The sequence below is a fragment of the Notechis scutatus genome, chromosome 13 (genome assembly GCF_049901735.1).
Source record: "Notechis scutatus isolate UNSWTSFEM ecotype Mainland chromosome 13, rNotScu1.2, whole genome shotgun sequence".
In the NCBI taxonomy this organism is placed as follows: domain Eukaryota; kingdom Metazoa; phylum Chordata; class Lepidosauria; order Squamata; family Elapidae; genus Notechis; species Notechis scutatus.
Genome location: NC_142021.1, coordinates 12,806,307 through 12,833,989, shown reverse-complemented (window position 1 = coordinate 12,833,989; position 27,683 = coordinate 12,806,307). Strand labels below are relative to the sequence as shown.

The window sequence follows — 27,683 nt, the reverse complement described above, 5'->3', positions numbered from 1 at the left end:
TAAAAGATGGATATATCATAATGAACCTTGGAATTTGTCATGGGAAACTTTTGTTTTTGTTTTGCTGAAGTCAAATTTCATAAATATGCCCCTGCAACAAGTATTCTTTTACACAATGAGTCAGAAAGCTCATAGAATTGACTTTATTTACAGAAAGAATTCTGGGGAAGGTTTCATTTTAAAAAAGTGATGTAACAATCTTACAGGGACAAACACCTGTGACCACCTCTGCTGACTAAGCTCATGTTACAGAATCTTCAAGTGTTCAGCCACTGATGGCCCACATAGAGGTCATGGCACAATTTATAGGACATTTATCCAAACTGATCTGGGTCATCAATGCTAACACAGCATGCCACCAAATGAAACAATTCAGGATTGGACTGAAGGTGTCTGATTTAAGGCTGTTACTTCACAGCAGGGGAGAACAAATTACCATAACTGCTAGCAGTTGTAGACACTCCAGGGTAGCTATGTCTTACTTTTTAGTGAACAGCAACACAGAAGATGCACTAGGCTGCAGCAGAGTTGACAGGTGCAAGATCTACGGTACCTAAATTTGTGTGCTGTTATGAAGGGCAGAAGCATTTTGCAGCCCACTTTTCAGGTGCATTAAGATCACAACACAGTAATTTCTTTTCCTCTGTTCTGCAAAAATATACAGTATGTACCTAGTGGCCTTTCCCCACTTTGTGACTTGCCTAGAACAGAATGTAGAGGACTAAGAACGGGATACACAAGAGGCAAAGCCATGTCAGCCTGGCTCACGCACAATTGACTTCTGCAGCACCTTTAATACACGTCCCACATGTACAGTGAATAGATCCAAACCAGAGGCACACAAACTAAAGCTTAACTTTTTACTAGCTACTCTTATATGTACAGCTGTATAAGTTCAAAAAAGCTCTCCCGTGGATATATACAAAAAAAGATGTTCATACATTGGTCTGTACATAGAATTTCCAGTGATGAACCCTTAAGGCTGACGCCTCTGTCCCAAGAGGTCACCAGCACTTCATTCCTACATTTTTACAAAAAAAAAACAAAAAAAACCAAACAAAAAAAGGTAGATGCGTCCAGAATTCTTCTGGTACTGTCTCGCATCCAAGTTTTTTCAGGGTTCACTATTCAGTCTTATAATAAATTGTTTCAATCTTGATGTAGACATGGAAACTCGGACAGGTGCCCTGTGCTTTTAGTCACTCCAAAAAGAACTCTGCACCAAGTGCTGAAACCAAAGCACCCCAAAAGAAACGGAAGTGAAGCACGTCAAGAGGCCAGCTGCCCGAGGAGAGAGAGGGGTCTCAGTCAGAAGCAGCGCAGATCCCTGCTCTCCCAAACAAGGCTCTTCACTGCCGGTACTCCAGCTCATCCACGCTGATCACTTTGGAAGGCATGGACGGGAGGGGCTGCTGTAAGACGTCCGAACCAAACCACTTCGCGAGGCCGACGGGAGAGCTACTTCGCTGGGCAGCGGCACGATGGTCAAGCTGCGAGTGCATATGAGACAGTCCAGTCCGAGAGGACACAGGGGGAGGAGTTGTCTGCACCCCGACAGCAGATCCTTGTGTGCCGGCGCCTGAAAGTGAGAGAGAGAGAGAGAGAGAGACCAACCACCTGGTGTTACAGATCTGGGATGAAGACGGTGCATGACTGGCCTTGTCAAAAAGAGAAGCCCATTACCTGAGCGCTGTAGTTGCTGCTGAATCATTGCCAGCTGCAAAGGTGTCGCTGAGCGAGGATTCAGCAAAGGGTGGCCAGCTGTGGTTAGCGGGTAGCAGGGTTGACCAAGGAGGGGAGCAGATACTCCTTGTAGGTGGGACAGGTCAACGCCAGGAGGAATCATACCTGTTGAATGGGATCATGCCATTTTTAAGCAAGGACCCTCCACACTTAGTACTTTCACATTGGTACCCCTAAGGGCCCCCCTCCCCACAAGTCAAGGATGAAGGGAAGCAGCACTCTAGAACAACCGTTTGTGAGCTGAGAGGGGCAAAGTTCTTAACTGGTGCCTTGCCTGGAGCCATCAAAGCCATGTCAGAAATAGTTTGGGAATCATCCACAGCTGCTGCATCCTAAGGCAAACTCAGGACCCTTTACTACTCCCTCATGGTTATGACAGTCGGCACAGTATGCTTGCACTATCGCATTCCTATCAGAGAGCATGTTGCGCTCGTAGATAACAACACAAAACACTGGGCTTCCTACCAGATGCAGCTGCTCAACTTTTATACCACTCACACAATTTCCAGATATGACAGAATGTGTAAGGCTAACTGCCCTTGTGAGAAAACAAACTCCTACCTTGCAGTTAGATCAAAAGACTCTGTGTGTGTTCGTGTGCATGCCAGTCTTTGAACAGCCCCATGCAGAAACGCTGGGCATAAATGAAGGGCTGACTGGTCAACAAAGCCCCTTCAGCCAGGAGTGAAGGAGCAGCTTACCTGCTTGCAGCAGAGGAGGAAGGTGCTGTGGATGGATGCCTTGGGCCAGCATCCTCTGGACCAATCCTGGTGGCAACTGATGAGCAGGCCGTACCATCGGAACATGAGGAACCAGGGGAACTTGGTGGATTGGACGGAGGAAAGTATTCCCTGGAACCGGAGAAGCCATTGTAGGAGTTTTTCTCCCAGTAGACTTTGGCCTGTAGTCCTGCTCTTTGGTGCAACGGTTGGCTTGAGAAAGGGGGGTGGAACATGTGGAACGCTGCAGGGATGCTAGTTTGGGAGCTACGGAGGGAGAGTTCTCTTGATCGACGTGATCTGTGGACCTGGATGGCAAAAGACCCTCTGCAGAGGAACACAAAAGAAGTTGAGATCAGCCATCACGTGCAATGGCATGATCTCTTCTCAGCTTGAAGAAATCTTCTTGGCCAACTGATGTCAAGGGAAAACATGAAGGACGGAGGCGAGCTCAAGAGCACAATGACTCCAGGCGTGATTGCAACCCTTCCTTGCCTATAACTGCAGCTTTGTACCGTCCCATAGTTGGAGGAGCTTTTCATCTTTTGGATGAAAGTGTAAGAATAGTTGTGTTTTTTCCCTTACATTACGTGTCTGTTCTCTGGCTGTAAGATTTATTCCATGGACAAATGTCTCACTGGAGGAACAGCCGGACTGATGGCCTTGTTTCCAAGTCCAGGAATAGTTTACCGATATATCTAAGCGTTCCTGGAAGTCTGGAGATGGAGCCACGTGTTATTGGTTTAATCTTCATAATCCCTCTGGATCTTGGATACAACGGCCAAATCTAGCAAGAGCTCTCCTCCTAGATAAAAGCCCCCTTCAGAAAGTCCTTAATTTAAGGAAGACCTACAGTCAAGAGTTTCGTATGTGCTCTTCCTTTCTGGTGCCTTTTAGGGATCATTTCTCTTTACGCAGATGTGAACAAACCTACCTTCTGTTGTCCTCGGACCTTCTTCTCTCTCGTTTGATTTCAACTTGGCTGCATGGGGCTCATCTTTGCTCTTGTCTTTGCTTTCATACATCTTGCGTATTACTGAGGTAGGAGTAAAGGAAGGAGATAGCTGCAAAAGCATAAACCAACAATTAATATTTAATATTATATTTGCCCCCAAACAACCAGTTTTGGTTATGTTCATGGGCCCAACAAATGCAGTAATAATAATCAAAGACAAAAAACATAAATAGCCAGGGTGAATGAGAATGGAAAATGCTGCCAGCCCTCTCCCCTCAATCACACTAAAGTAAATCTGTCTTCAAAGCTCCCATGTTTTTGCAATGGCCGGTGTGACACTGACCATGCTAGTGATGGAAGCAGCAGTGGTCGGAGGAGAAGAGGCGTTTCCTCGGAGCCCCAGAGAGGCAGGAGACTGAGTCATACGTGGCTGCCTATCAAACAGAAATTCACGTTAGAACATCTTTCTCTGCCTGCAAGGAAATAAAATCCTGGCTGAAGGTTTTCCAGCAAGGAATAGCAGATTTCTCCTCTTGCTTCACTTTACTTTGAAGGTGGAGAAACCGAGGTAGGTGGGCAGGCAGTTAGACATTTGTTTAGCATTTCCAACTTCCAGCCTGAATTTTAAGCTCACCGGTTCCTGAAGTTGTCTCGGTTTTTATCCATCTGTAGTTTGCCAAAACCTGGTTGGTAGAAATTTGGCATTTGCATAGCTAAGTCATGTGGAAGAGAGAGACCTTCTAACGCAGCTTGCTGCAACTCAAGAGCATTCATCTAAAATCAAGAAGACTTCAATCAGCCAAGACCCTAAAACCAAGGGGGTATTTTACTACTTCTATCTACTGTGACTGTGGACATTGATCTTTACGGCCTTCAGATTCCTGCTACTTCATAATTTTCTATCACAGAGTAGGCACACCACTCACTGCTACTCTGCAGTAAGTGTCATGCTACACCACACTCTTGTTTCTCCTATAACAACTTCATCTGGTACATTGCAGGATTTACTTCCATTTAAAAGGAGATCCCATATATATAGGTTAAACTAAATCAAGGATCAGAGTCGTGGCACTGTGAATATATATTCTACTCTAAAATATGTTATCTTTTTTCCCATTGCTTCGCACAATCCTCATTTCTTGGATCCCATTAAATGTGGTTTTCCTCACTGTCACCATCCTCTTATATAATCAGGAAAAAATGGTTATTGGTGTGTGCAATTTGCCATTCCACACCTCCCAGCATTTTCTAAAACATTGGTCTTCCAGAGCAAAATGCTCTGACCTCCAGAATTAGGAAAGGATGGCAAATTATTCTGTATATAAATTCAGGAGGAGCATTTCAGCTGCAGAATTTTCACACTGAAAATAAGAACATTTCACTCAGTGTTCCCTCTAGATCAGGGGTCTCATTGCCTTTGCTGGCTGAGGAATTCTGGGAGTTGAAGTCCACAAGTCTTAAGGTTGCCAACCTTGGAGACCCCTGATCTAGATCACAAACTGAATGGTTTTGGCATTGTGCTTCCACGCTTAAAGCCAAGTGAGATGGAGAGGAGCTGGCTCCTTCCCTGACCTGAGCAGCAGTGACAGCAGCTGGGCTCACCGGTTTTCGAATCCCCTGAAATGGATCAGTAAGCAACTGCTGTGTTCCTGGTCCAAAACCTAGAAGAAGATAATGAGTAACTTCACCAATAAGACTTTCATTCTGTGGAAAATGCAGTTTCTATATGACTTTGTTTTAGAACAAGCATCTTTCACTGGAGTAGATCAGAATGCCAGCCTGCTTAGTAGAGAAGAATGAGAGCTATGGATTATAGGAAACAGAAGAGGAAAACAGGATGTTTTAGCAATTAATTCTGGTAAGGACTGCCCAATTTGCTCAAGTGAATTCTTTTGAAACAATAGTTCTAATGTTTTAAAATAGTAAAAAAAAAACAAAAAACCCACCAATGGGCAGAAAGGCAAGTCACACTCTCCGTGAATCCCCTGAAAGCAAACCACAGTGAAAACAGCCAAGAGGTTTTCTTCTGCATTTGTGCTTAAATGTTGATCTAAACATTATTTAGAATCAGAGTCTGGCTTATTCCAATCAGAATTTTTCAGCTACTCTGGACCTGCAGCCTATTGGGATGCGACAGTGGTATTTTGGGCGAGAGGCCGGGTTGGGTAAATTCCACCCAGGTCCCATCCATCCTAGGACCTGATCTCACAGGAGGGTCATGCTTCAGACATGAACTGGCTACCATCTAAGTTACAGAAACTACCTGAGCAGGAACGTTTCTCACCAACTGGAGAAGGGATGCGATGCCTCAAGTAGTCAGCTGAAGCAGCCCGAGTGGGAAACATCTGTGAGATGGGAGGCTGTGGTGGAGAGGAGGCTCTCTGGGCAAGGAGGGAGGGAACAGGCTCCAAGCCCCCCATCAAGGTGCTGAGGACATTGGATGACGTGTGCCTGCAAGAAGGGGAGGGCCCCAGGATCTCCTTGGGAAGAACACAGCTCTGTTAAACCTCCAGTTATGCATTCTGCATTTTTCTGATAGTATAATTACAATTCTCACCAATACTGTAGCTCTCTGCCTAGGGCATTGGAAACCTCAATCAATAAGCATGCAACAAAACAAACAGGTATCAAGTTGAGGTGTGGGGTCCGTTGAAGACATTTCAAACTCCTAAAAGTAACAGTTTGCTAACTGTGTTCTTTTGAGGGGTCTGTTAGTGGGGCGTAGATTAATTCTAAGGTCTGCAAAAGCTGAAAGGACGAGGTATGAAGAAGAAAGCTGTTCTAACACTACTCAGTCATATGCAGTCAGACAAAGTAAATCAGTCTTCAAATGCTGCATTCTTAATTTACAGGTGTTACATGATTATTCCATGTCTTGTGGACCATATAAAAAAGATTTTAGACTAATTAAAATGCTCTATTGATACTCTAATGCTATAACCAGAAATGTTTTCAACAGGAGTCTAAACAAAATAAGAGATTGTTATAATACCTGCAAGATATTTTTTGTAGCTGCCTGGCCTGGCATCTCGGAAGGTGATATCAGTGGGTTTTCAGAAGTTTGCTGAAAGGAAAACAACATGCCTGCAATCTCTCTCTTTTGCTAAAATTCACTGTCTGATCCAAACTTAACCAGTGTCCATCACCACACGCAAAGGGAAGCGCCCTTCAACCAATGAGGTGCTAAGTGTCTATTTTGCCACCAGGTGTGTGGCCACCAGACTCAGGCAATCTAAAGGCCAGGGCTGGGTTGCCTCCCTAGCAGTCCAAACTCATCTTTGGACGATTTAATCCAAAGTAACAAACCTGTATTATCACCATCAAATTTAATACATTTAATAAACTCTATTGATAACAAACCACAAAAGAAATAGTTCTGCAGTGTTTGCAGCTGAATTTGCCTGCTAGCCAAGAGTCCAGATTAAACATTAAGGGAAGCCTTCTCTCCTAAATTTTCAATTAATTAAAAAAAAAAAATATATTCTTCCAAGGATTGTGACTATGCAAAAGCAAATAATGTCATCGTTTTGTTCTGTAACATAGATTGTTCAATTATGTCAAGATGCAGACTTAAAATCCAGACAATTAAAAGTTTATTGCCCATCACATTTTATAGTCGGGCTCTTAGATTTGGGTGTCAGCAGCCTTCAAGAACAGGTAGACCTCATTCCTTCAAACAGTGCAAGATAACAAATTTATGTCATGCTAACAAATAATTTAAATCTGCCTCTTTTCTCCAGTTTTAGTAAAGAAATATTTAGGGAGTCTCCAATTTGATCTCATGGCACCTCTGGAATTTCGAAGTAGTATAATACATTTTCAATTGTAATATGTTTTCTGTGACGAGTGCAGTCACAAGGATCAACTTCTCAGGAAAGTAAAGGAGCAGGAATAATTTGCCCAAGAATCTTGAATAAAGGGCAAAGCCAGGACGTGAGCTGGGACTGCTATTTATTTGAATTTACTATACTTTTCACCAAATGCTCCCACAACACACGATCCAGTCATCTAGGTTCCTTCACTGTCTTTCAGGGCAGCGGCCCCCAACCTTTTGGGCACCAGGGACCCCTTCTGTGCAGAGAGATTTTCGTGTGCTGCCTGCATCCTGCGGATGGGGCTTCGCGTGTTTGCATGGACTGGATTCTGGCGCACCCATAGATTCACCCTTCTCATTCTCCAACAAACAAGAGATTCCACCCACGCCGCTGGGGAGGGTGGGGAAGGAATCCCTTCCCTGGATGTGGAAGCAGGACAGCTGGTGGAGGCTGTGTTTGATGACCTCAGGGACCCCTCCCAAGTCAATGTTGGAATGCAACGGAAGCAAGGGAAGGTTTTTATTTTGGTTTTTTTTTTAAAGTATCTTTAGTCACAGACTCTACTGAAATGCTTAAGCATTATGACAGACTGAAATGGAATTAGCATCTCTGGTGGCGATGCTCTACCCTTTATAGAACATCTTTCCATGAACGTTGAAAGCCGGCTAGAGTCGCCTGTGAATTGGGCAGTCATATACATTTGTCTAATAAATAAAATTAAAAAGTGAATAAAAGCTTCTACTTTGGAAAGCTCGATGCGGATATTTTTGGACCCAAACCATTAAATTGCCAGAGCATTTTTTTAAATTGCCAAAAAGGGTGCTTTAATGCTAAGTTACAGATCAACTGGTATGCTGATGTGCTTTAAAAAAAGGTTACGCGTAGGGAAACTGAGCATTTTTTATATAAATGATGCACCCCACACCTCTGTGTAATAGGGAGGTAGTTCAGTAGGTAGCCCAAGATCAGGAGGATAACCTCGGTCTCGTTACTTACATTGACTTTGGGTTGTGAAGGGAGCGTTCCGCTTGCCTTCATGGTACTGACTAACTTGTTGAAGGCAGACATGTCCCCATCTTTAAAGTGCCTTGAATCAGCCACATTGAGGGTCTCCTCCGTCCGCTCGGCCATGAAGGGGGCTGCTGTTTTCCCCTCCTGATCCATTTTCAGGCTTTTCAGCCCAGCTTCTACTTCCTCCACTGAAAGGACAACCCCTGAATGTGCTGGAGAGGGGAAAAAAGGTGGGGTGGGGGAGGATGGAGAATGAAGAACTAGGTGGAGACTTAGGGATCTACAGAGACGGTTAGAAGAGTTTATAAGTAGGTTCCACCTTTATTCGGGAGGGCTATTAAAAGAGTAGGGATTCCAAAGCCATGCTAGGAACTAACATTCAAGCCGCAACTAAATCTGAAATAAATTTTCCAGGGCATCTAAATAGCAAAATAATCAAATAAGGGAGGGGATCATGCAGACAGGGGAAATCAATGGGTTTTTCAATCATCAGGATGCCAAAATTTCTGAATCTGAAGTGAAAATAATTAGGCAGCAAACAAGTTTACACAATTTAATGCACACACAAGGGAAACAAAAACAACCAGCTATACATGCTCACAGTACACAAGCCTCAATGACACAAGCAGTGCTTTACAATGGCACTTTTCAAGTGCATTTTACCCCAAAACATAAGAGACATTGTGGAATCTGACAGTGGAGCAACACACTTTTTGAACAATTTCTTCCAAGGATTTTTAATGGAAATTCAGTGCTGGTGTAGCTGAATCACTGGGGCTTCTAGTGGGTGATGTGGTGGGAGGGATTAAAGCAAAGACCGAAGGCTCATGGACACCAATGAAGCCTGCGTCATCTCACTCATTTCCACTTCTGAGCAGAAGCTCACACTAGGAAGCAAACGCCCTGTGTGCAGTTTGCAATTCTTTGGGCTACACAAACACTAACCAGGGTGCAATTAAACTGGGTCAGTACTTATTCATCCAATTTATATAGCGGCCCATCTCAACAAACAAGCAATTCTGGGTGGCCCACTTGCACATTGTGCCGCTAAGGAACACCACGGGAACCCGCAAGCTCTTCACGGCACACCTTCCCTTCCAGGGGCCAGATAGGCTTGTTTTGGAATGAAGAATGAAGGACATCCTTACGGGAGGGTACTTCCCACTCTGGCTCAGAAAGACAGCACTTCCATCCACAAGGCCTTGTCTATCCATTTCATTTTGGTCAAACAGATCTGAGAAACAGCCATTTCCTCCCTTGCAGAAGCAGCACTTGAATTGTCCTCTGTCTAACAATGGAGGACAGGCAGAGTCACAGCAGCTGTACACGCGGGCCAGTCCAGAGTTTTGCTTACAGGACTCTGCTGGTCGTGTCTGCTAGAGAGACGGCATCTGTTTAGAGGGCACGGAGGCGGCTGGCAAAGCCCAGCCAGAGAGCCCCTAAAAGCAGCTTGTCTTGGCCAGACAGTTCCAGGCAGGAGGTGGTGAGGGAACCCTGAAGCAGAAGGCCCCCTTGGCCCGGATTTCCTCACACAAACCCTGGGGCAGACAAACCGGGTGGGCTAAGGCGGCAACCGAGAGGCACCAGCATCCACGGAAGGAGAGGCCTAGTCCCAATTTGCTCCCCTCGGTCTTTCAAACACATTCAGCCTGGAGCCTGCAAAAAAGGCTTGGGATGTATTTAGCAAAGTGCCCTGGTTGCAGGACCAAACCCTCCATTTTTCCAGCATGCACATTCATCAGCCAAGCTGCGAAACAAAAATAAAAGTTCTGCTCTCCACGTAATTTGGGTGCCACAAAGCAAAAGATGCCAACGGGCGTTCAGTACCAGGCCCATGCCTGTCTCTGTTTCAAGGGGCCAACAGACTTTGTCCTGAAAGCCAGCCGGGCTGCTTGGATGCCCATATGCCCCATGCAGGTCTTCCATGCCAGTTGCTCACAGGTAAAGGTGGACCTCAATAATCAGCAGGATGAGATTCCAGCAGGAAGACTAAGAGCTAAATCGCCTCCTGGCGCAATTCCTGTAAGCATGGCTTGCCACGTCATGTGCTGGGCTTTCCCCCTCCTTTTAAAGGTTCCTCTTTTATAGCAGATCCAGAGGCGCTGCGGAAGCTTTACTAAAACCACTGAGGCAGCGGAGGCTGGAGGCAAGTTTGGCAACAGCTAATTTGTTTTTTATTTAGCCCATGGTATTGGCCAGAGCTGCTCAAGAGGCAAGCATCCGAGGGCTTAGTGGTTTCACCAGGGCCTTAGGTGCCGCGCAGGCCCAGGGGGGAGCTTCACCCCCACACCAAGTGGCCCAGGCCAGGCAATTAACTGCCAGTCCACCAATACCCCGGAGGACTCCAGGAGTGAGCTTCCTGCATGGAAAGGAAAACTTGGCCCTTAGGCCCGTTTTGGTCAGAGGCGCCCAAAGGCAGAGGTACAACAGCAGAACGGAAGACTTACTGCTCTCTCTCAGCTTCTCCTTGTTGGCTGAGAGACTCGAGAGGAGAGGCTTTAAGTCCACTTTAGCTTTCTGTAGCATCTCTAAGATGTCCACTTTGTTTTCAGAATGATCTTCCAAAGGAATAGGAGCAAAGTAGTTTCCAGAGTTCTGACCAGGGGACAGAATGCCTTGCTCTAGACCTGAAACAGTAAAAACCAGGACTGCCTTGTAAGTTTTGCGGCTAAGTAACACCATGGGAACCCAGCAAGACGTTCACAGGCTGCAACAGCGATTTTCAACACATTCCTTTCCATGGGTGAGATGCGACCGCTTTAAAAGGAAGAAGCAACCAACAACATGAGAAGCTCACAATCCTACAGCTCTCTACAAGGCATGAAATGGTGGCTGAAAGGACAAGACACAGTTACCTGCCAATCTCTCCAACTCTTCGTGGGGCGTAGATCTAAGACTGCTTGAGCGGCTTCCAGATCGACTCGGATTAGAAAACCAGCGGCTGAACCTACTGGCAGACACAGAGCCTTCCCCCAGCACATCTTCTATCATCTATAGCAGGAGGGGAAAGGAATCTTATTTCAGACACTGACAGAACAAAAGTCCGAGAACTGTGCATAAGAGGTAGCACTTATTATTATTAACCCCTGCAAAATCCTTTCCTCTGTACCAGATGGCTACTTCCTGAATTTGTGACTCTCAACTGTCCTAAGCAACTCTTTCTTTTCCTTGTCTAAGCAGGCATACAAGATGGATACCAGTCATGTCTCTTTCCTAAAGTTCTATCCATTTGTGTGCTTGATCTCAAAAGCCCTTGGTTGAGCTGTCGAAACAGGAGATTTTTTTAGAAGTCCATGAAGGTGTAGAAACAGGATTTTCAATCCTATGTTTTATCACCGTATCAAGCATATTAAGCACCAAAGCTACATTTGTTGAGGAAATAAATCAGAGTCACTCTGCTTCCCATTGTATGTCATTACAGAGCTCTCCAGATTATAGTTGAGCCAAACAGTTAATATGGTTAGCTGTTCTCTACATATTTTCTGGATGCTTCATCAAAATGACCTGCTAAAATACAGCCCAACCAAGAGGCATTAACTGAGTCCACACAGGACATCTAACCAAGGTTTGGATCACATTCTTCTCAAGCCATTTTCCTTTAACAGGAGCACAGACATTCCTGCCAACCACTCACAAAGAGAAGCTTGCACCGTGGAGACATGATCCTTACTTCTTAACGACTTTGTTTTTCTACACGGACAAGCAGTTGTTAGCCCAATGTGTAAACTTCAGTATTATTATCTCAGCTCTGGGTTTATATTATTTTAAGTTCCCATTTCCTTTTAAATCAGGTTGTTTAATTAAGAAGGGAGGGAGAACAGAATTAACTGGAGAGGCTGCCATGTTGCTGCCAAGTGGCATTCTTGCATCCAGTGCCACCTCCATTTCAAAAAAGGCTTCTGGCTCCACAAAGATACCAAAGGGATTCTCAGAAAGTTGGAATGTGAGTGCCTGCTTGTTAAAAATGTACCAACACAGAAATAACAAAACTGTTCAGGCAAATGATAGGAAGCATCATAGAGAGCTTCACTTGGAAGAGGGCAAAGAGAGTTTGGAGGCCAATTTTTATTATAAATTTATTTTGTTGCACTTTTGATCCCTTCCTACTATTTTGAGCTTAAATTCTTACCACTACCCTGCATTTAGGCCATGATTGTATTAATGCAGATATACAGTAGGATTTTTTTTAAAGGAAACCAATTTTAGCTTTGCTGATCTGATCCACGTAAGACTTGGTTAGGCAACAACCAAGTTACTGGAAAGCTTTTGACTTGAAATTCTGCAAAACAAAAGCAGCAACAGCTGTTCAGGGCCATCTGGGAAATGGATGGCTCAGTCTGAGCTCAGGGAAGGATCAACTGCTCTGGACATACCTGGGACCAGTCAGCAGAGATTAGTCTGAAGTCAGCTTTTCATTTTGTGTTAATTATCTAAAAGCATTTGGGCCAAGACAAAAGAGTCCAGATAGGAAAGTTATTTAAAATGGACACAGATGGTCAATGGTTCCAGTTAAGTAGAATCCATTCTGTCTAAAGGCAGAGACTCCAGTTGTGGTAGTTTCCTGAAAACTAATTATATCGTACTTTCTGCCTCTGATTTTTTTGCTCTTTTAAATTCAAAGCTGCACCAATTAATCAACAAGGAGCATTTCGGTGATATCAAGTTAACAGCTTGGCCCGTGTATCAAGAATTGAGGTGATGTATTAAGTCATGGTCTTAATCACAATTCACTTACAATATCACACCAAACCAGAGTTTATAAACCACAATCGTTGAGTTCATACAGAAAGAAAACTAAATCGCATTATGATTTAGTGCAATACATGAAAGGATCTGAAGCTCTTCCACCAAAACCAAAACTAAGATGATTATTTTTGTATTTCTGTCGTGTCAATTTTAAATCCAGATTCACACTCCAGGTCCTAGGCAGATGGCTGTCAGCTTGATTTTCACAGCACGTTATCACAAATTAGCTCCCTCTAGATTTGCAACTAAGAAAATGTTTCCTTTAAGGTGCTTTGTAACTTTGTTGGAAGCATACTTTTGATACCTTGCAAGATTAATTGAGGCTTGTGGGGTCAACCTTCTCCTTGCAATCGGTTCCTTAAATCTTAAGTGAAATGGTTGCTAAGCGAACATGGGGATCAATACTTGCAGCTGTCTCATTCAGATAAAGTTCTCCCTTACAGTATCCTATGCCTCACCATTTTTTTCTTTTCTTTTTATTTTTTGCTCCCTCGTGGTGGGGGAGGGGAAAAAGGGGAGAGATTGGTTAGGTAGCTCTTCCTCAGCTGCTTGCCCTTCCCTGAAAAGTACAGACCGCAAATTAACAAGCTCAGCTGTGACCATAATTGGACTGGAATTTTCACAATTGCTACCTGAAACTAGATCAGGGGTTACCTGCTACCTGAAACTAGATCAGGGGTGTCCAACCTTGGCAACTTTAAGACTTGTGGACTTCAACTCCCAGAATTCCTCAGCCAGCTTTGCTGGCTGAGGAATTCTGGGAGTTGAAGTCCACAAGTCTTAAAGTTGCCAAGGTTGGAGACCCCTGCACTAGACCTTAATTAGTTTCACACTAAAGGCTTCTATTGTCAAGCACACAAAATTTGATTGCTGGAAAATCATTTTTTTTTAAAAAAATGACTGACTTATTTGTAAATGGTTACTAAATAAGTCAGCCACTAAATGAGGAGAGGTTGAAGAACAAACTAGGTTTCTTAAAGGCAGCGGTGGTCCCAGCAGTGCAGTTGGTGTGGAAACAGAAAGAGAAGCAGCCTCTGAGAGCAGGAAGCAATTTCACCAGGCTGGGCGAAACTGGCTTTTTGTAAACGGTCCACTAATGCCAAGATCTGTACCTCAACATGCCTAATCCCTTCCCTTGCACCCTTGCCAACCAGCCCAAGAGGGCAACGCTGTTCTCGTGGGAGAAGTCAGATGATCAGGGAAGGAATTTAGTACAAATGATCACAAAGCAATTTACTATCTAAGGCATAATTCTGGCCCTGCAAGAACTAATGGTAATCCACCCTATAAAAACACTTTATGTACTTGCACTTTCTGGATAAAAGATGAGATTTGCATTAAATTCAGCCCTTGAGAGAAAAATATGCCTGTAAGTACAGTATCTTGTAGCAGTTTCTTTCTTCTATTAGACAAGATTCCCTTTCATGCCTTTCCAAGTATAGAGAATGATAATCAAATGTCTCTGAAGTGCAGATTAAAAGCATGCTGCACACTCAGTACAAATGTAAACTTTCTCTACGTGACACCCTGGAAACCTCCCGTGAATTTTACCAAGTGGGATCTCCAATGAAGAGCTGAAGGCCTATTTGTTTAGGATCTCAGCCAAGCAGTGCCTTCAAGTAGCGTTTTGCATTCCATTCCTCCTGCCCACCTTCTCTTTTTGCTTCCCAATTATTAACCTGCATTTTGAGTACTAAGCAAGCCAAAGTCTCAACAGGCCAATGTTAGGTTAGCTCTATACCTAATTAGGTTTTCTCCTGTAAATCTCAGCACATTCTTGTTTCTAGGAGGCCTGATTGTGGTTATAATTATATAACCAAAACCAATTATGCAACCAATGTATTTGGTTATATCTGCTTCTGTGGAGCCGCTTCCTTCCATAGCCTCTCAAGAGAACACAAGGGTTTTTGGAATTTCAACCACTAAAAACAGAAGTGAAGTTTAGTAAAACTCTTCTGTAGAACTTTTGTTGATAGAAAAATCAGAGCAAAATGTGTTATTAAAATGATTTAACATTCATGGTTTTTTTTAATAGGATTTACAGTGTTTATCCCCTTGCAGGATTTCTGTGCAACCATCACCAAAATGAGGCGGCCAAGAAAGGAAGTGAAATTGCCCCAATATCCAGAGACGACATGCAACTGATCCACCCAAACAGGCTGTTCTGCAGTTTTTAAGCTCCCTGTTCCATTGACCAATCTTACCCAAATCTTCCACACAGCCAAACGAACAAGCTAAGTTACTTTCATTCATCAGAGCATCTCACTTTAAGATGTTTGCTACTGCAATTGACACTGTTTTAGTACTCACTGAGGCCAAGCCTGGAACGCTCTTGTCCAAGTTGAAGAACTCATTGAAATCAAACTCTCCTGGGGCCGACTCCGGCAGGACCATTTCCCTGGGGACTTCCTGGTCAGCTGCTGTCTCCTGGCCATGAGTCGTACGCAGTTCCTCCTCCTCGGCTACTCCACCATTGCATTCTATTCCTTGGAAGAGTAAATCCCAAATCAGTCTGGCCGCAATCATTTTCAGGATCAACTCAAATCAAATCATCTCCTTTTAGTGACCCCATAATCCCTTGGAGTCAGTCTGGGCAACTGAATGGAGCTGGGTGTTTACTGGCCGGAGGACCTTCCTGTCGCCAATGGGGAGTTTTGTTCAGCTGATCTATTCTCGTCATGCCCAGAGACAGAAATATCTGCCTCTACCTAGGATTGAATTCACAGCCTCCAGATTGTGATGCAAGAGCTCCACCTCTAGGCCACCGTACCACTTGATCATCATCTCCAGTCAAACATTTGGTACTAAATGGCTTAGCTGCTGGCTTTGAGAGCTACAGTTCAGTTCATAAAAATCTTCTCTCAATTACATATAATTGTTTCAAGATAAATGTTAGAGCCCCTCCGCTGAATGTTTAGGAGGGAAACCAGAAAGGTACCAGTTAAAGGCCCTGTCCTAATTTTGGTGGTCTCAAATATGTGTGACTCCGTATTTCAAAAACTATTTTGTAGGAAGTCCTGAGACCTCAAGGGCTCATTGAGCCATTGGTTCATGAGCACACAGTTTCTAGAAAGCCAACTACGGAGAATGTAGTTCAACAGATAAAAAGTACAAAGTAAGCAAAGACCTTGTTTGGGAAAATTCACATATAGCCATTTTCCCCACAGGTTCAAATTAAGAACGTGTGGTATGTGCAAGAAAGGTACACATGCTAAGTAAAAATGGAAAGTTGATTTTACAACAGAAGCATTTCAGTCTAATTTTAACTGAGTAACAGTAAACTAACATCTTGGAAATCAAATTACAGGAGGGGAACAAACACAAAGGATACTTTGGTTTAGCTTCTATGGAGCCTTTCTGCCTGTGATCCAGACGGGGGCCTTTCAGCATCCAGTACCTTCTTTTAAAGAGGTTGTGCGGCGCCTGGTTCGTTTCCGCCCTTTGTGTTCCTCTTCCAGGATTTTATCATCAAACCCCGTCAGCTCAATGGTTTCTGACTGACTTGTGGGGCCAGCCGAGAACCACTCGGGCTCTTCCTCGGTGTAGGAGTCGTTTCTTCGACGTTCCCCAAAGAGACGCTTGCTGTCCCCATAGTCCCTCTGAGGGCACAGAAAAGGAAATCGAGTCACTAGAAATATCAGGTTTTCACCATTACTACATTCTTATCCAGCCTTCGGCTTGGTACTGAGAGCAAGGAAGAAATTAACAGAAAAATTTGAGATGTGAGAATGTTCCCTTAAAGAGGCCAAGGCTACAACTAATTTTCCTTTTTCGTATTTTGAATAGGTTTTCTTTTAATAACCAACAGACCTGATCTGACAACCGAACAGAGAAAGATTGGATTCTCTGACTGCTTGGTTGAATGGTACACCTCATCCTGGTCTTGGGCCATCCAAGATCATGTCATGTTCACAAGGATGGAAAAGCGCAATGTTTATCCTTCTCAGAGGTTTTTAAGGAAAAAGTGACTTATTCCTATGCTTAAAGGCAAGTTTTAACCCGATTTGGGGCACTATCGTCTGTTTCCAACCAGAAAACAGGAACTGTAGTATTCTACCAATTTCAACAATTTGACACACCCCAAGGTTTGCATCTGAAAAACCACTAGCATTATCTTATCAAAGTCCAGGCCGCAAATATTTCCAGCATTTGAAGACGCACAAGGAACCTGCAATCTGCAATCCCTGCATTAAAAAAAAAAAAGCCTAACCTAGAAAGTAAATGCCAAATCCAAGCCACATTCCTACTTCCTCCACTTTTGTACTAACCCTGAAGCGCTTGTCTTTGTATTCCCTGTCACGGTCTCTCTCTCTCACATCTCTTGAGTCCTTTTCACCGCTTCGGTGGTCTTTGTCAAAGTTTCGTGCAGAAATTATTCTTCCACTCCCAATTCTGCGCCCACCAATGACACGGACACAGTCGTTCTCTTTCTCCAGGGGACTCCCGGATCGACGAGCACCAGTTGCTGCAGTAACATGACAGCCCCCTCCAAAACTTCGCCTCTGAGGACTCAGCACTATATCCAATTCATCTTCTTTTACCCGTTCTCTGGGATCTGCAGGTTTGAAAGAGAGTTTAGCTACAGGCTGAGGCGGACGTAATAAATACAAGAAAAAAGAGGAATTGTTCCTACTTAAGTGATTCGTTTGCATGCAAATAACAACTTGATATTTCTGTTTGCAATATGGTAGATCCCCATTATAAATAACCAAAATGAGCTCCACCCATTATCAACAAAAATAAGACCTGCTCTGGTTTAGGGCTAACCCATTCTATTAAGTGAGGAAGGAATCCAAAATTAGCACTTCATGGCACTGAAGATTTACCATTCAGTCTGCAACTCCTAATGAATGTAATACTCACCTGCTATTTTCCTTATCAGGGCAGGCCGATCTGAGTCTAATTCCTTTTTTAGACTTTCCACCGGCGAAGTCCTTCCAGAATTTGGGTATAATGATGCATGCCATTTTTCAGGGTCCCATACCCCATCACTGCAATGTTGCAAAGGCAGAATCACATTACATTTCACCTGGCATTTGGTAATCGGCGACAGACAGAGGTTAAGCCAAGACGTGTTGCTGAAGACTCCATCAAAGCTATATAATCAACACCATTCAGTGTCAAAGAAGCTACTCTCCCCAATCCAAAACCAAACACAGAGGCAGGCAAATGTGATGGGTGATAATATAAAATTAAATAAATAAAACCCAGTGATAACATGAATCTGTCCAAATCTGCTCAATGAATGCCTGCAGGTAGATATATATCAAACGCCAGCTTTAAAACAGAACATTTAAAATGGACTTAGAAAGAAGAACCCCTCTCTTCTTGAAAACAGGAAGACTTAATTGATGACATAGGAGAAGCAAGGTTCCATTGAGAGAAATGCTGGAACTCTGCATTTTAAGGGAAATTAAAACTGAGTGAGTTGTACATGAACAAGTAAATTGGATTTTTAAAAAGTGAATTAATGACAGATCAATAATAACTGAGATTCAATAGCAGGAGAACTTAATTAGAAAAGAAAATGGATTCAAAAGAGAGGTACTGAAAGCCCGTCTTAAATAGACACAAGAGGTGGAGAGAGGGAACAAGTCATGAAGGATGAACTCAGACTAGTGAAGAATGCTGGGAATGTTTGAAATGAAATAATAAAACAGTGTACCAGTTCTCAACAAAAATAGCAAAATAGTAACAAAAAAGATTTAGAACTACTGAAGCAGTGGTGGGATTCAAATAGTGTTGCCACCGTTTTGGTGGGCGTGGCTTGGTGGGCAGGCTTTGTGCGCATGCACACACTTTGCACACGCACATGCGCCAAATGCACACTTTGTGCGCAGGCGCAGAGGCATTTCTAACTCGCCTCCTGCAAGCCTGCACGATCTCCCGGTCGCCCTCAGCAGCTGCCACGCAGCGCTATTCTGTGCCACACAAAGCAGCTGCGCTTCAAATTCAGCGGATAAAGGGGAGCATGGGAGCCAGCCAGGCGGGTGGGCCCAACAGCAGAGCTAGTGGAGAGAACCGGTTCGGTCTCCGCTGTTCATCGCTGCTACCGGCTCGCCAGAACTGGCCAGAACCGGTTGAATACCACTACTGTACTGAACCCTTATTAGGCCTTTACTTCTCCAACAATATTTATTCGTTTAAATTTACACAGCCATCCATCTCGCACTCCCAAGCAGGGATCTCCAAACTTGGCAACTTTAAGACTGGTGGACTTCAACTCCCAGAATTCAGCATGGCTGGCTGAGGAATTCTAGGAGCTGAAGTCCACAAGTCTTAAAGTTGCCAAGTTTGGAGGTCCCTGCTCATGACTCTGGATGGGGAACAGCAGTTAAAAATATAAAATAACAGCAATATCACAACGAAAACAAATTGGAAGCCAAGGTAAAACCATCCCAACCACTAACATAATCATCCCACAGGCTCTGTCTCGTGTTCTAACCACTATCCCTGTGGCATAACCAGGTCTTCAAAGACATGCCTATCTAATCTCTGAAGGGGATTATAGTCCCAAAGAATGGGTACCACAATAGAAATGGCCGTCTTCCTGGGTTCCATCAGATGGCACTTTTTCATAGATGGGACCCATAACATGCCTCTTCTGCTGGATCTGATGGGATGGATGGACACAACTGGGGAGAAGCGGGCCCTCAAATAATCCTAACAATAGGAATTTCATTAAAAACTGTGAAGAACTGAACGGGCAGCCCTGAGAATAGAAATAGGAAATGTCTAATTACTCTGAATGAGTTTAAATTTCCTGGGACAGGTGAACTGTGCCTTATCTTATGAAATAACCTGCTAATTGTCTGATCTACGTATTTGTATTTCTTCTGAAAAACCTGAAGAACAGGTAAAGGAATTACCAAAACACAGCAAGCAAGAACATAGCAAGCACTTTCCAAAAGAATGGGGAGGGGGAAGAATCCAGGAAATTAGTCAACCAGACAGGAAAATGTGGGAAGATTCCAGAGCTAATCATAGGTAGCCAATCTGCAAGCATCTTGAAAATGAATCAATTACCAGTAAATCACAATGAATTTGCCAAGAAGTGTCTTGTCAATCACTTCCTAATGTTTCAAGTGGATAGATAGTGGGTGTGCCATATATACAAGCTGTGTATATAATACATCTTGACTTCAGTAAATCATTAGATAATGAAGCCTCTTAATTCTTATTAGAAAGTTATTTAGATGCGAGCTAAGGCTGGATAACCACACTGAGAACACTAACTTCATAAACTGAAGAAAAGTACTCAATGGGTTATCAAATGTTTGAAGCTCAGCTGTAAACTCTTCAACACTGCTGAAACTTGTAATATTTTATTATTAAACTGTTTAATATTTAATAACAAAAATCAAAATTCAGCAAGTGCTGTAGTTTCTGGAACTATGAATGAATTTTGATTCATAAATTCATACCTGGAAAGATTATGTTAATATCCTTCCAGATCTGAATTTAACTCAAAAGTTACCAACAACCTTTTTAATAAGAGCAGCTGACCACACTTTTACTATCTATTTTTCAATAGGTAAAGGTTTTATTTTGGCTTTTAGCACCTGTGTAATTAGGCAGCAACAAGCCAGAAATCCCAGTTAAGACAAAATATGAAAGAATCCCTGCTAAAGAATAATTCCAGCTGCTGCTAGTAGGAAGAGTGTAAGACTCCTAAGCAATGGATCGGTAGCTGGGCCAATGTTTCGTAACCTCTAAGATGCTCCGTGCTTTTGACCAAAGCAAACATTACATCCTCCCTGATTAAGCCTTACTAGCCTTGGAAAGTGTAGCATGTCATCCTTAATTTCACCATAACCCTGAAGAGGTTCAGAACGGAAACACGAATACAGGAACATAAACACTTCAGAAACTCCACATTACCTTTCTCCATGTAGCATTTCAAAGAAACCTTTGGTACCCTTATTACTGGATGGTGCTTGGAGTTGCAAATTCTCACACCAGGTTTAATTAGCAATGAAAGATTAAAAAAATTATTTTGGCCCTTGAAATCCAGCGTTCAGAATTTTAGATTGCTACTGAAATCAAAACTTATTTGGGTTCAATAACGGAACATCAAACATGTCGATCAAGGTAACATTTTTGTTATTTTAGCAAAAATTAGTACTTTGATATTTGACTGGATCTTTTGTAAATAACCCTGACCTAGCCTTGGGGGAAAGCCAAACTGTTTAAACAGGCCAGGTTAGGAGCTATCTGGATTTCTGAGAGGATGGGTTCCAAGGACAAGCACTGACGGAAAAAACCCACTACCTGCTTCCCACCAGGTAGGACCCTGTTTAACCCATGGGCCCTGTAGCATGCCAATTCTGCCTCACTGCACCGGTCTGGGAGAAACTACCAGAAATAGACAGGCACTCAGAAAGGAATGCTCCCGAGTAGAAAGGTAAGAATAGTAGGGCAAGAATCTTAAAAGATGTAACCTTTCCTTGATAATATGGAAGGAGGAGTTTCATATAGATTTTTCAAGTGAGTTTAAAAATGACAACTTGAAAGGAAAATAAATAAAAACTAGTGGAAGGAGCCATCAATTTCAATAAGAAAACTATACTTTGGAAACCAAGTACCCTTTCAGCCAGCATTGGGCAGAAAAAAATGACACATCTGTGTTTGCTTTCAATGACATTGTTCTAACAGAAATAGTGACCAGATCGCTAATGCCAGAGGAAGCCCTGGTCTTCTCTGCTATGGCAACATGCAGCTCTCTACCGAAACTTTTTTTTTTTAAGATGGGCTAAGGAAACGGCATTGGTTTACTGTACAAAAGAAGTTCAAAGATGGCTGCAGGGCCCTGCAATGTATCTGTCAAAACTTAAGTTAATCAACAGGTGGTTTCAGAAAATGCATGGAGAGAAGACTAGCTGGCACTCAGTTATAAGGAAATTGAACAGGAAAGCATTATTCCCAATTAGGCAAGAACATTCGCTGTCCCACTGATCACATGGGCTAAAATGTGATGCAAAACCAGAGGGCACTGGGCAACTTTCAGCACCAAGAAGCTCTCTGTGAGTTAGGCATATCTCAGCAGCTCTATTCCAAAATTCACACTCCCACAAATCCAGGAAGACCTTACGTTGACACCCTCAGGGGGAAAAGATGGAACTATCATAATTGTCACCTTCTTGTACATTTAAGCTGAAATGGATGACTGAAAAAGTTAACTATGACATCAACTCAGAGACAGCCTCTGGCCCATGAAAATGTCCAAGACAAGCAGTCACTGTGGGCTCCAGCAGTACCGCAGTTGCAAGGCAACAATGCCAATTGGTCATATGAGAACACAAAACCAATCAACCAACCAAAACATCTCATCAATTTTGCAAGGCTAATGGGGAGGTGGAGTGCCTGGGACTTCTACCTGTAATAACTTGCTGGTGCAGCCAGTTAGGCAGGAAGGTTCTTGGTAAAACCTCTGTCACCTACAAAACGTGTAGGTGCACAATTTATAAACCTTTCCCTTTTATGAACAGTTGAAGCCAACGTATTTACTTTGAAGTGGGTAAATGGTAAGAAATTACATATCCTTAGATGTTATGATCGGCTAAAGAATAACTTTTAGGTTAGTCAATCCTCCATGAGTATTTTGACAGGTTGATAGCTGCTATTGCATTAAGTCTCTGACATGCAGTCTTAATAAAAATCACACTGGTACTCTGTTTTTACTGTTTAATATTTAACCAAAATGTGCAGGACTCCTAAAATTATCTGCTTCATCCTGTCATAGCTGATATGATCCACTATGTATGAGAAACTCCTACCCATCGCAAACCCAAAGCTCCTGCTTGTTTTCCTTTTGTGAATGACAGACACCACAATAGCAGTCCTATCTGGCAGAGACCCTCTTGGCAACCACCACAGGCTCTCCAGGGACAAACGTGTAAAGTTAGGACCTCTCACGATTGCAACTTAAGGATAAATACTGAATTTGAACTATTTCATTGTTTATAAATTAGGCAAACAATGCTAATCAAGTTGGAGATCCCTAGAATAGAAAAAAATGTTTTGTCCATTATCCTTATCAGTGTAATGGTCCCCACACATATTTTGTATTACATTTAGACTTGCGTATTAGCTATTATCTTTATGCTGAGGTTTCACCTTTTACTAAGTCAATAAAACATCACAAAAATTGAGCAAGTTGAATTTATTATTCCTAAATGAAAAGCATAGACATCTAGGCAGCTGCACTAAAGCCAAAATTTACTAATATATAAAATATAGTATGCAATGCATACTAATACTAATTAGTAAACACGCCAACATTCAAACTGGCCCATATTGTAGGCTTAACAGAAGTACCTGTCATATTTTTCAGAGAGACATGACGGCCTTTGTTTAGACTGAGGATGTTCTTTAATGTCCAAGAGTTCTTCCTGAAAAAGGAAAAAAACAGGAATGTAAGAGTTGTATACACAGCACTTATTCAGAGCCACTAACTCTTGAAATTCGGACAACTTCATGGATTCAGACAATTTTAATAGTCCAAAGCATTGTTTCCTAAAAATAACTATTGTCACTTTTTTCCATGAACACTGGCACATTAAAAAATGAAATTGATTTCTACTCTCGAATACACACACACACCTCCATATAACATACATACATACATTTTCTCTCTATATATCTATCTCTATATTAATCACAGCACTAAGATATATACACTGCTCAAAAAAATAAAGGGAACACTTAAACAACACAATGTAACTCCAAGTCAATCACACTTCTGTGAAATCAAACTGTCCACTTAGGTAGAACACTGATTGACAATCAATTTCACATGCTGTTGTGCAATTGGAATAGACAACAGGTGGAAAGCAGAGGCAGTTAGCAAGACATCCCCAATAAAGGAGTGGTTCTGCAGGTGGTGACCACAGACCACTTCTCAGTTCCTATGCTTTCTGGCTGATGGTTTGGTCACTTTTGAATGCTGGCGGTGCTTTCACTCTAGTGGTAGCATGAGACGGAGTCTACAACCCACACAAGTGGCTCAGGTAGTGCAGCTCATCAAGGATGGCACATCAGTGCGAGCTGTGGCAAGAAGGTTTGCTGTGTCTGTCAGCATAGTGTCCAGAGCATGGAGGCGCTACCAGGAGACAGGCCAGTACATCAGGAGATGTGGAGGAGGTCGTAGGAGGGCAACAACCCAGCATCTGGACCGCTACCTCTGCCTTTGTGCAAGGAGGGACAGTGGAAAATGTGCATGTGGCTGCTCAAACGGTCAAAAACAGACTCCATGAGGGTGGTATGAGGGCCCGACGTCCACAGGTGGGGGTTGTGCTTACAGCCCAACACCATGTAGGACGTTTGGCATTTGCCAGAGAACACCAAGATTGGCAAATTCGCCACTGGTGCCCTATGCTCTTCACAGGTTCACACTGAGCACATGTGACAGATGTGACAGGGTCTGGAGACGCCGTGGAGAACGTTCTGCTGCCTGCAACATCCTCCAGCATGACCGGTTTGGCAGTGGGTCAGTAATGGTGTGGGGTGGCATTTCTTTAGAGGGCCGCACAGCCCTCCATGTGCACGCCAGAGGTAGCCTGACTGCCATTAGGTTCCGAGATGAGATCCTCAGACCCCTTGTGAGACCATATGCTGGTGCGGTTGGCCCTGGGTTCCTCCTAATGCAAGACAATGCTAGACATCATGTGGCTGGAGTGTGTCAGCAGTTCCTGCAAGACGAAGGCATTGATGCTATGGTCTGGCCCGCCCGTTTACCAGACCTGAATCCAATTGAGCACATCTGGGACATCATGTCTTGCTTCATCCACCAATGCCACGTTGCACCACAGACTATCCAGGAGTTGGGGAATGCTTTAGTCCAGGTGTGGGAGGAGATCCCTCAGGAGACCATCCGCCACCTCATCAGGAGCATGCCCAGGCATTGTAGGGAGGTCATACAGGCACATGGAGGCCACACACACTACTGAGCCTCCTTTTGACTTGTTTTAAGGACATTACATCAAAGTTGGATCAGCCTGTAGTGTTTTTTTCCACTTTAATTTTGAGTGTAACTCCAAATCCAGACCTCCATGGGTTGCTAAATTTGATTTCCATTGATAATTTTTGTGTGATTTTGTTGTCAGGACATTCAACTATGTAATGAACAAAGTATTTAATAAGAATATTTCATTCATTCAGATCTAGGATGTCTTATTTTTGTGTTCTTTATTTTTTTTTGAGCAGTATAATTTCAATTCCCAAAAATGCTGGTTAAAAGAATCAAAAAGTATCCAGATCTGTGGCATTGTCAATAGTGTAAATAGTACTTTTAGAGATTAGCCAGCATTGCACATAGTTCCATGTCACAATTTGTTGTGTAATTTTGTATTACTGTATTACACATATCTATATATCTGAACAATTATACATTTACTCTAAACATATGGAAATAAGAAAAGTAGCATAATTTACATTGATAATCACTGTTGTAAAATAGTTGGCTTTGTTCACTATTCAAAACATTTAGTAAAATAATTACAAGAGTACTTTCCAACTATAAGCCAGTTCATATCTTTACATCTTACACTACTGTGATGACCAACTGAAATTTACAGGGCATCAGTTTAAATGGCATTTCATTAATGCCTTATTATAGGAAATGGATATGAAAATCAAGTTCCAAACAAGAAAAGCCATCTCCAAATTTAATTCTATACTTGCAGAAATAGTCTTGTTCTATAGATGGGGTGAGACATTTGGATGTCCATTAAGCAACCCTTTAAAGCTCAGTATTTTAAAGAAAAGTTCGAGCCGCTTACTTTTGTGTATCGATGAGGAAACTTCATTGTACTGATCATGTTCATGTTAAGCAATGCATCTCCATTCACAGCTTCGGCCAATCCAACTCGTTTATCCATAGTTGAACTATGAGGAAGGAAAAGAACAGATACAAAATCCGACCTCGCCTCTTGCAGCTTTGCCGGACAAAACCGTGCAACAAGGTTTCACTTCAAGTATCATCACAGAGGGTGCAAGTTGAAAGCCTCTTTAGTCCCACCTCTCTGGGTGGCCACCCACTTCCCCAGTTGAGCCTCTGCAGATGATTTCACTCTTATGGTCAGAAAATTCCTGCTACTAGTCAAACCTGCTACTGGTCTCCTTTAATTTGCAGCCTCCTGCTCTTGGCTCAACCCTCCTGCACCCCAGTCTTTCCTCAGCCTCTTCTTCTTCTGCAATCTCTGCAAGACAGGCCCAGCCCCTCTGCCCGCCTGCAGAGGAGAGCAGCCAGAATGAGACTTCCCCAAATCCTTCTTAAAGTTTTCACGCACTCCAAATCAAACCAACATAGCTAAGGTTGCTCAGATGCCTTTTGCATGAGGCATCCGGTGGTCCACTAACACGCTGCCAAAAGCGGCGAGGACTCCATTAGTGTGACCTCCTTCTCTTAGCGAATTTTCGCTCTCGGAGGGGTTTGCCCCTCTGATCATTCCCGATACCATGGCCAAGGTTGGAGACCCCTGCACTAATTCGCCTCTATCCAGTTGCCAAGCCAGGCTGCTCGGGAGTCCAACTGGATTCGTGTGCGCCCCCAAATGCAGCCCCTTAAAGCGAACTTCAGCCCGAGGATTCGAGCCCAGCGGCCTTTTCTCGCTTGGACTGGGGATTCCGCTCCGAAAGACCTTAAAGTTAAGGCTGCAAATTACCCACCTGCCTAGCAAGGCCGGGCTGGGCGTTTGGCGGCAGCGGGAGAATGAAACCCTGGCTGAAAACTCGGGGAAGTTTCGGCTGCTCAGGCGGGCAGCCTCCCACTCAGCCTCCCTTGGGGGGCTTCTTTCCAGGCGAGCGCTGCCGGCCAGGGCCCCACACGGCCCCCCAACCCGTCCCAAGGGGGCTTCCAGACGGCTGAGCCGCCCGGCCCGCCACCCGCAGCCGTTCCGCGCAGGGCCAGGCAAGGCACCGGGCCGGAACTTGCATGGGACCCCCGGCAGAGCCGAGGCCGAAGCTCCTGCGCGGGGGACGGGGAGGGCCCCGAATGAAGCCGCTTCTTCTTCCGCCGGGGGCAAGAGGAGCCGCCGCGGAGGCAGCCATGGAGGCGCCCGGCCTGACAGTCCGCCCGGCAAGGCTCAACGCGGCGGCCGGCCTACCTGGCAGGGGCGTTGTGAAGTTATCGCCGCGCGCCGGAGAACCGCGCGGGGCAGCAGGCGAGGCGAGGCGGCGGGGCCACGGCCCGCACGGCGGGAGGGGTTTTCCGGCGCTGCCGAGCGGGGAAGGAGGGAAGCGAGGCCTAGGCCGCCCCGGAAGACGTACAGCCGCGCCGGCAGGTGACTCAGCGGGTGCCTCACCTGGACCCCGCCGCCAAGAGCCCCAGCACCGGGCTCGCTGCCGCCGGGCTCGCTTCACGCGCTCCGGGAGGCCGTCTCCGTTCGCCGGCCTTCTCCCCCTCAGGCCCAGGCACCGCCGCCGCCGCCGCCGCCGCTTCTGTCGCCGCCGCGCTCGCCCCGTAGTCCGTCGTCCGACCCTGCCGGGCCGCGCTCGGCTTGTCCCGCCGCTCCGTCCGTGCGCGGCTGCCGCTCCGTGTCTCCTCAGCCGCCGTAACCGGGGCCTCAGTTACCCACCCCTCCCCCTTTATAGTACGGCGCATGCGCCATGCACGCGCCCCCTTCCTCTCCCTCTCCGCCTCCCGCCGCGCGCGTCCGAGCGCGCGCGCAAACGGCGCCCTTCTTCCGACGGCCT

At 44.4% G+C, this 27,683-nt stretch overlaps 1 protein-coding gene across 9 annotated transcripts; it reads right to left on the bottom strand.

Annotated features, from left to right (window-relative positions):
- Positions 1-129: 129 nt before the first annotated feature.
- EIF4ENIF1 (eukaryotic translation initiation factor 4E nuclear import factor 1) lies at positions 130-27,683 on the bottom strand. 9 transcript variants are annotated; one of them, XM_026682887.2, is made up of 19 exons: positions 27,293-27,683; positions 25,769-25,874; positions 23,307-23,380; positions 17,853-17,980; positions 17,258-17,544; positions 16,387-16,588; positions 15,300-15,475; positions 11,099-11,234; positions 10,691-10,870; positions 8,229-8,455; positions 6,410-6,481; positions 5,702-5,897; positions 4,990-5,078; positions 4,052-4,191; positions 3,761-3,851; positions 3,397-3,526; positions 2,445-2,789; positions 1,684-1,848; positions 130-1,579 (listed from the first exon to the last, which is right to left on the bottom strand). In XM_026682887.2, exons 1-19 carry the CDS (start codon positions 27,589-27,591, stop codon positions 1,350-1,352), a joined length of 3,273 nt encoding a protein of 1,090 aa, XP_026538672.2. In that variant the 5' UTR covers positions 27,592-27,683; the 3' UTR covers positions 130-1,349. The 9 variants fall into 9 exon arrangements, with proteins under 9 accessions (XP_026538672.2, XP_087799180.1, XP_087799179.1 ...); XM_087943054.1 differs by having other exon boundaries at positions 5,020-5,078; positions 15,300-15,469; positions 27,293-27,617; XM_087943053.1 differs by having other exon boundaries at positions 5,020-5,078; positions 27,293-27,593.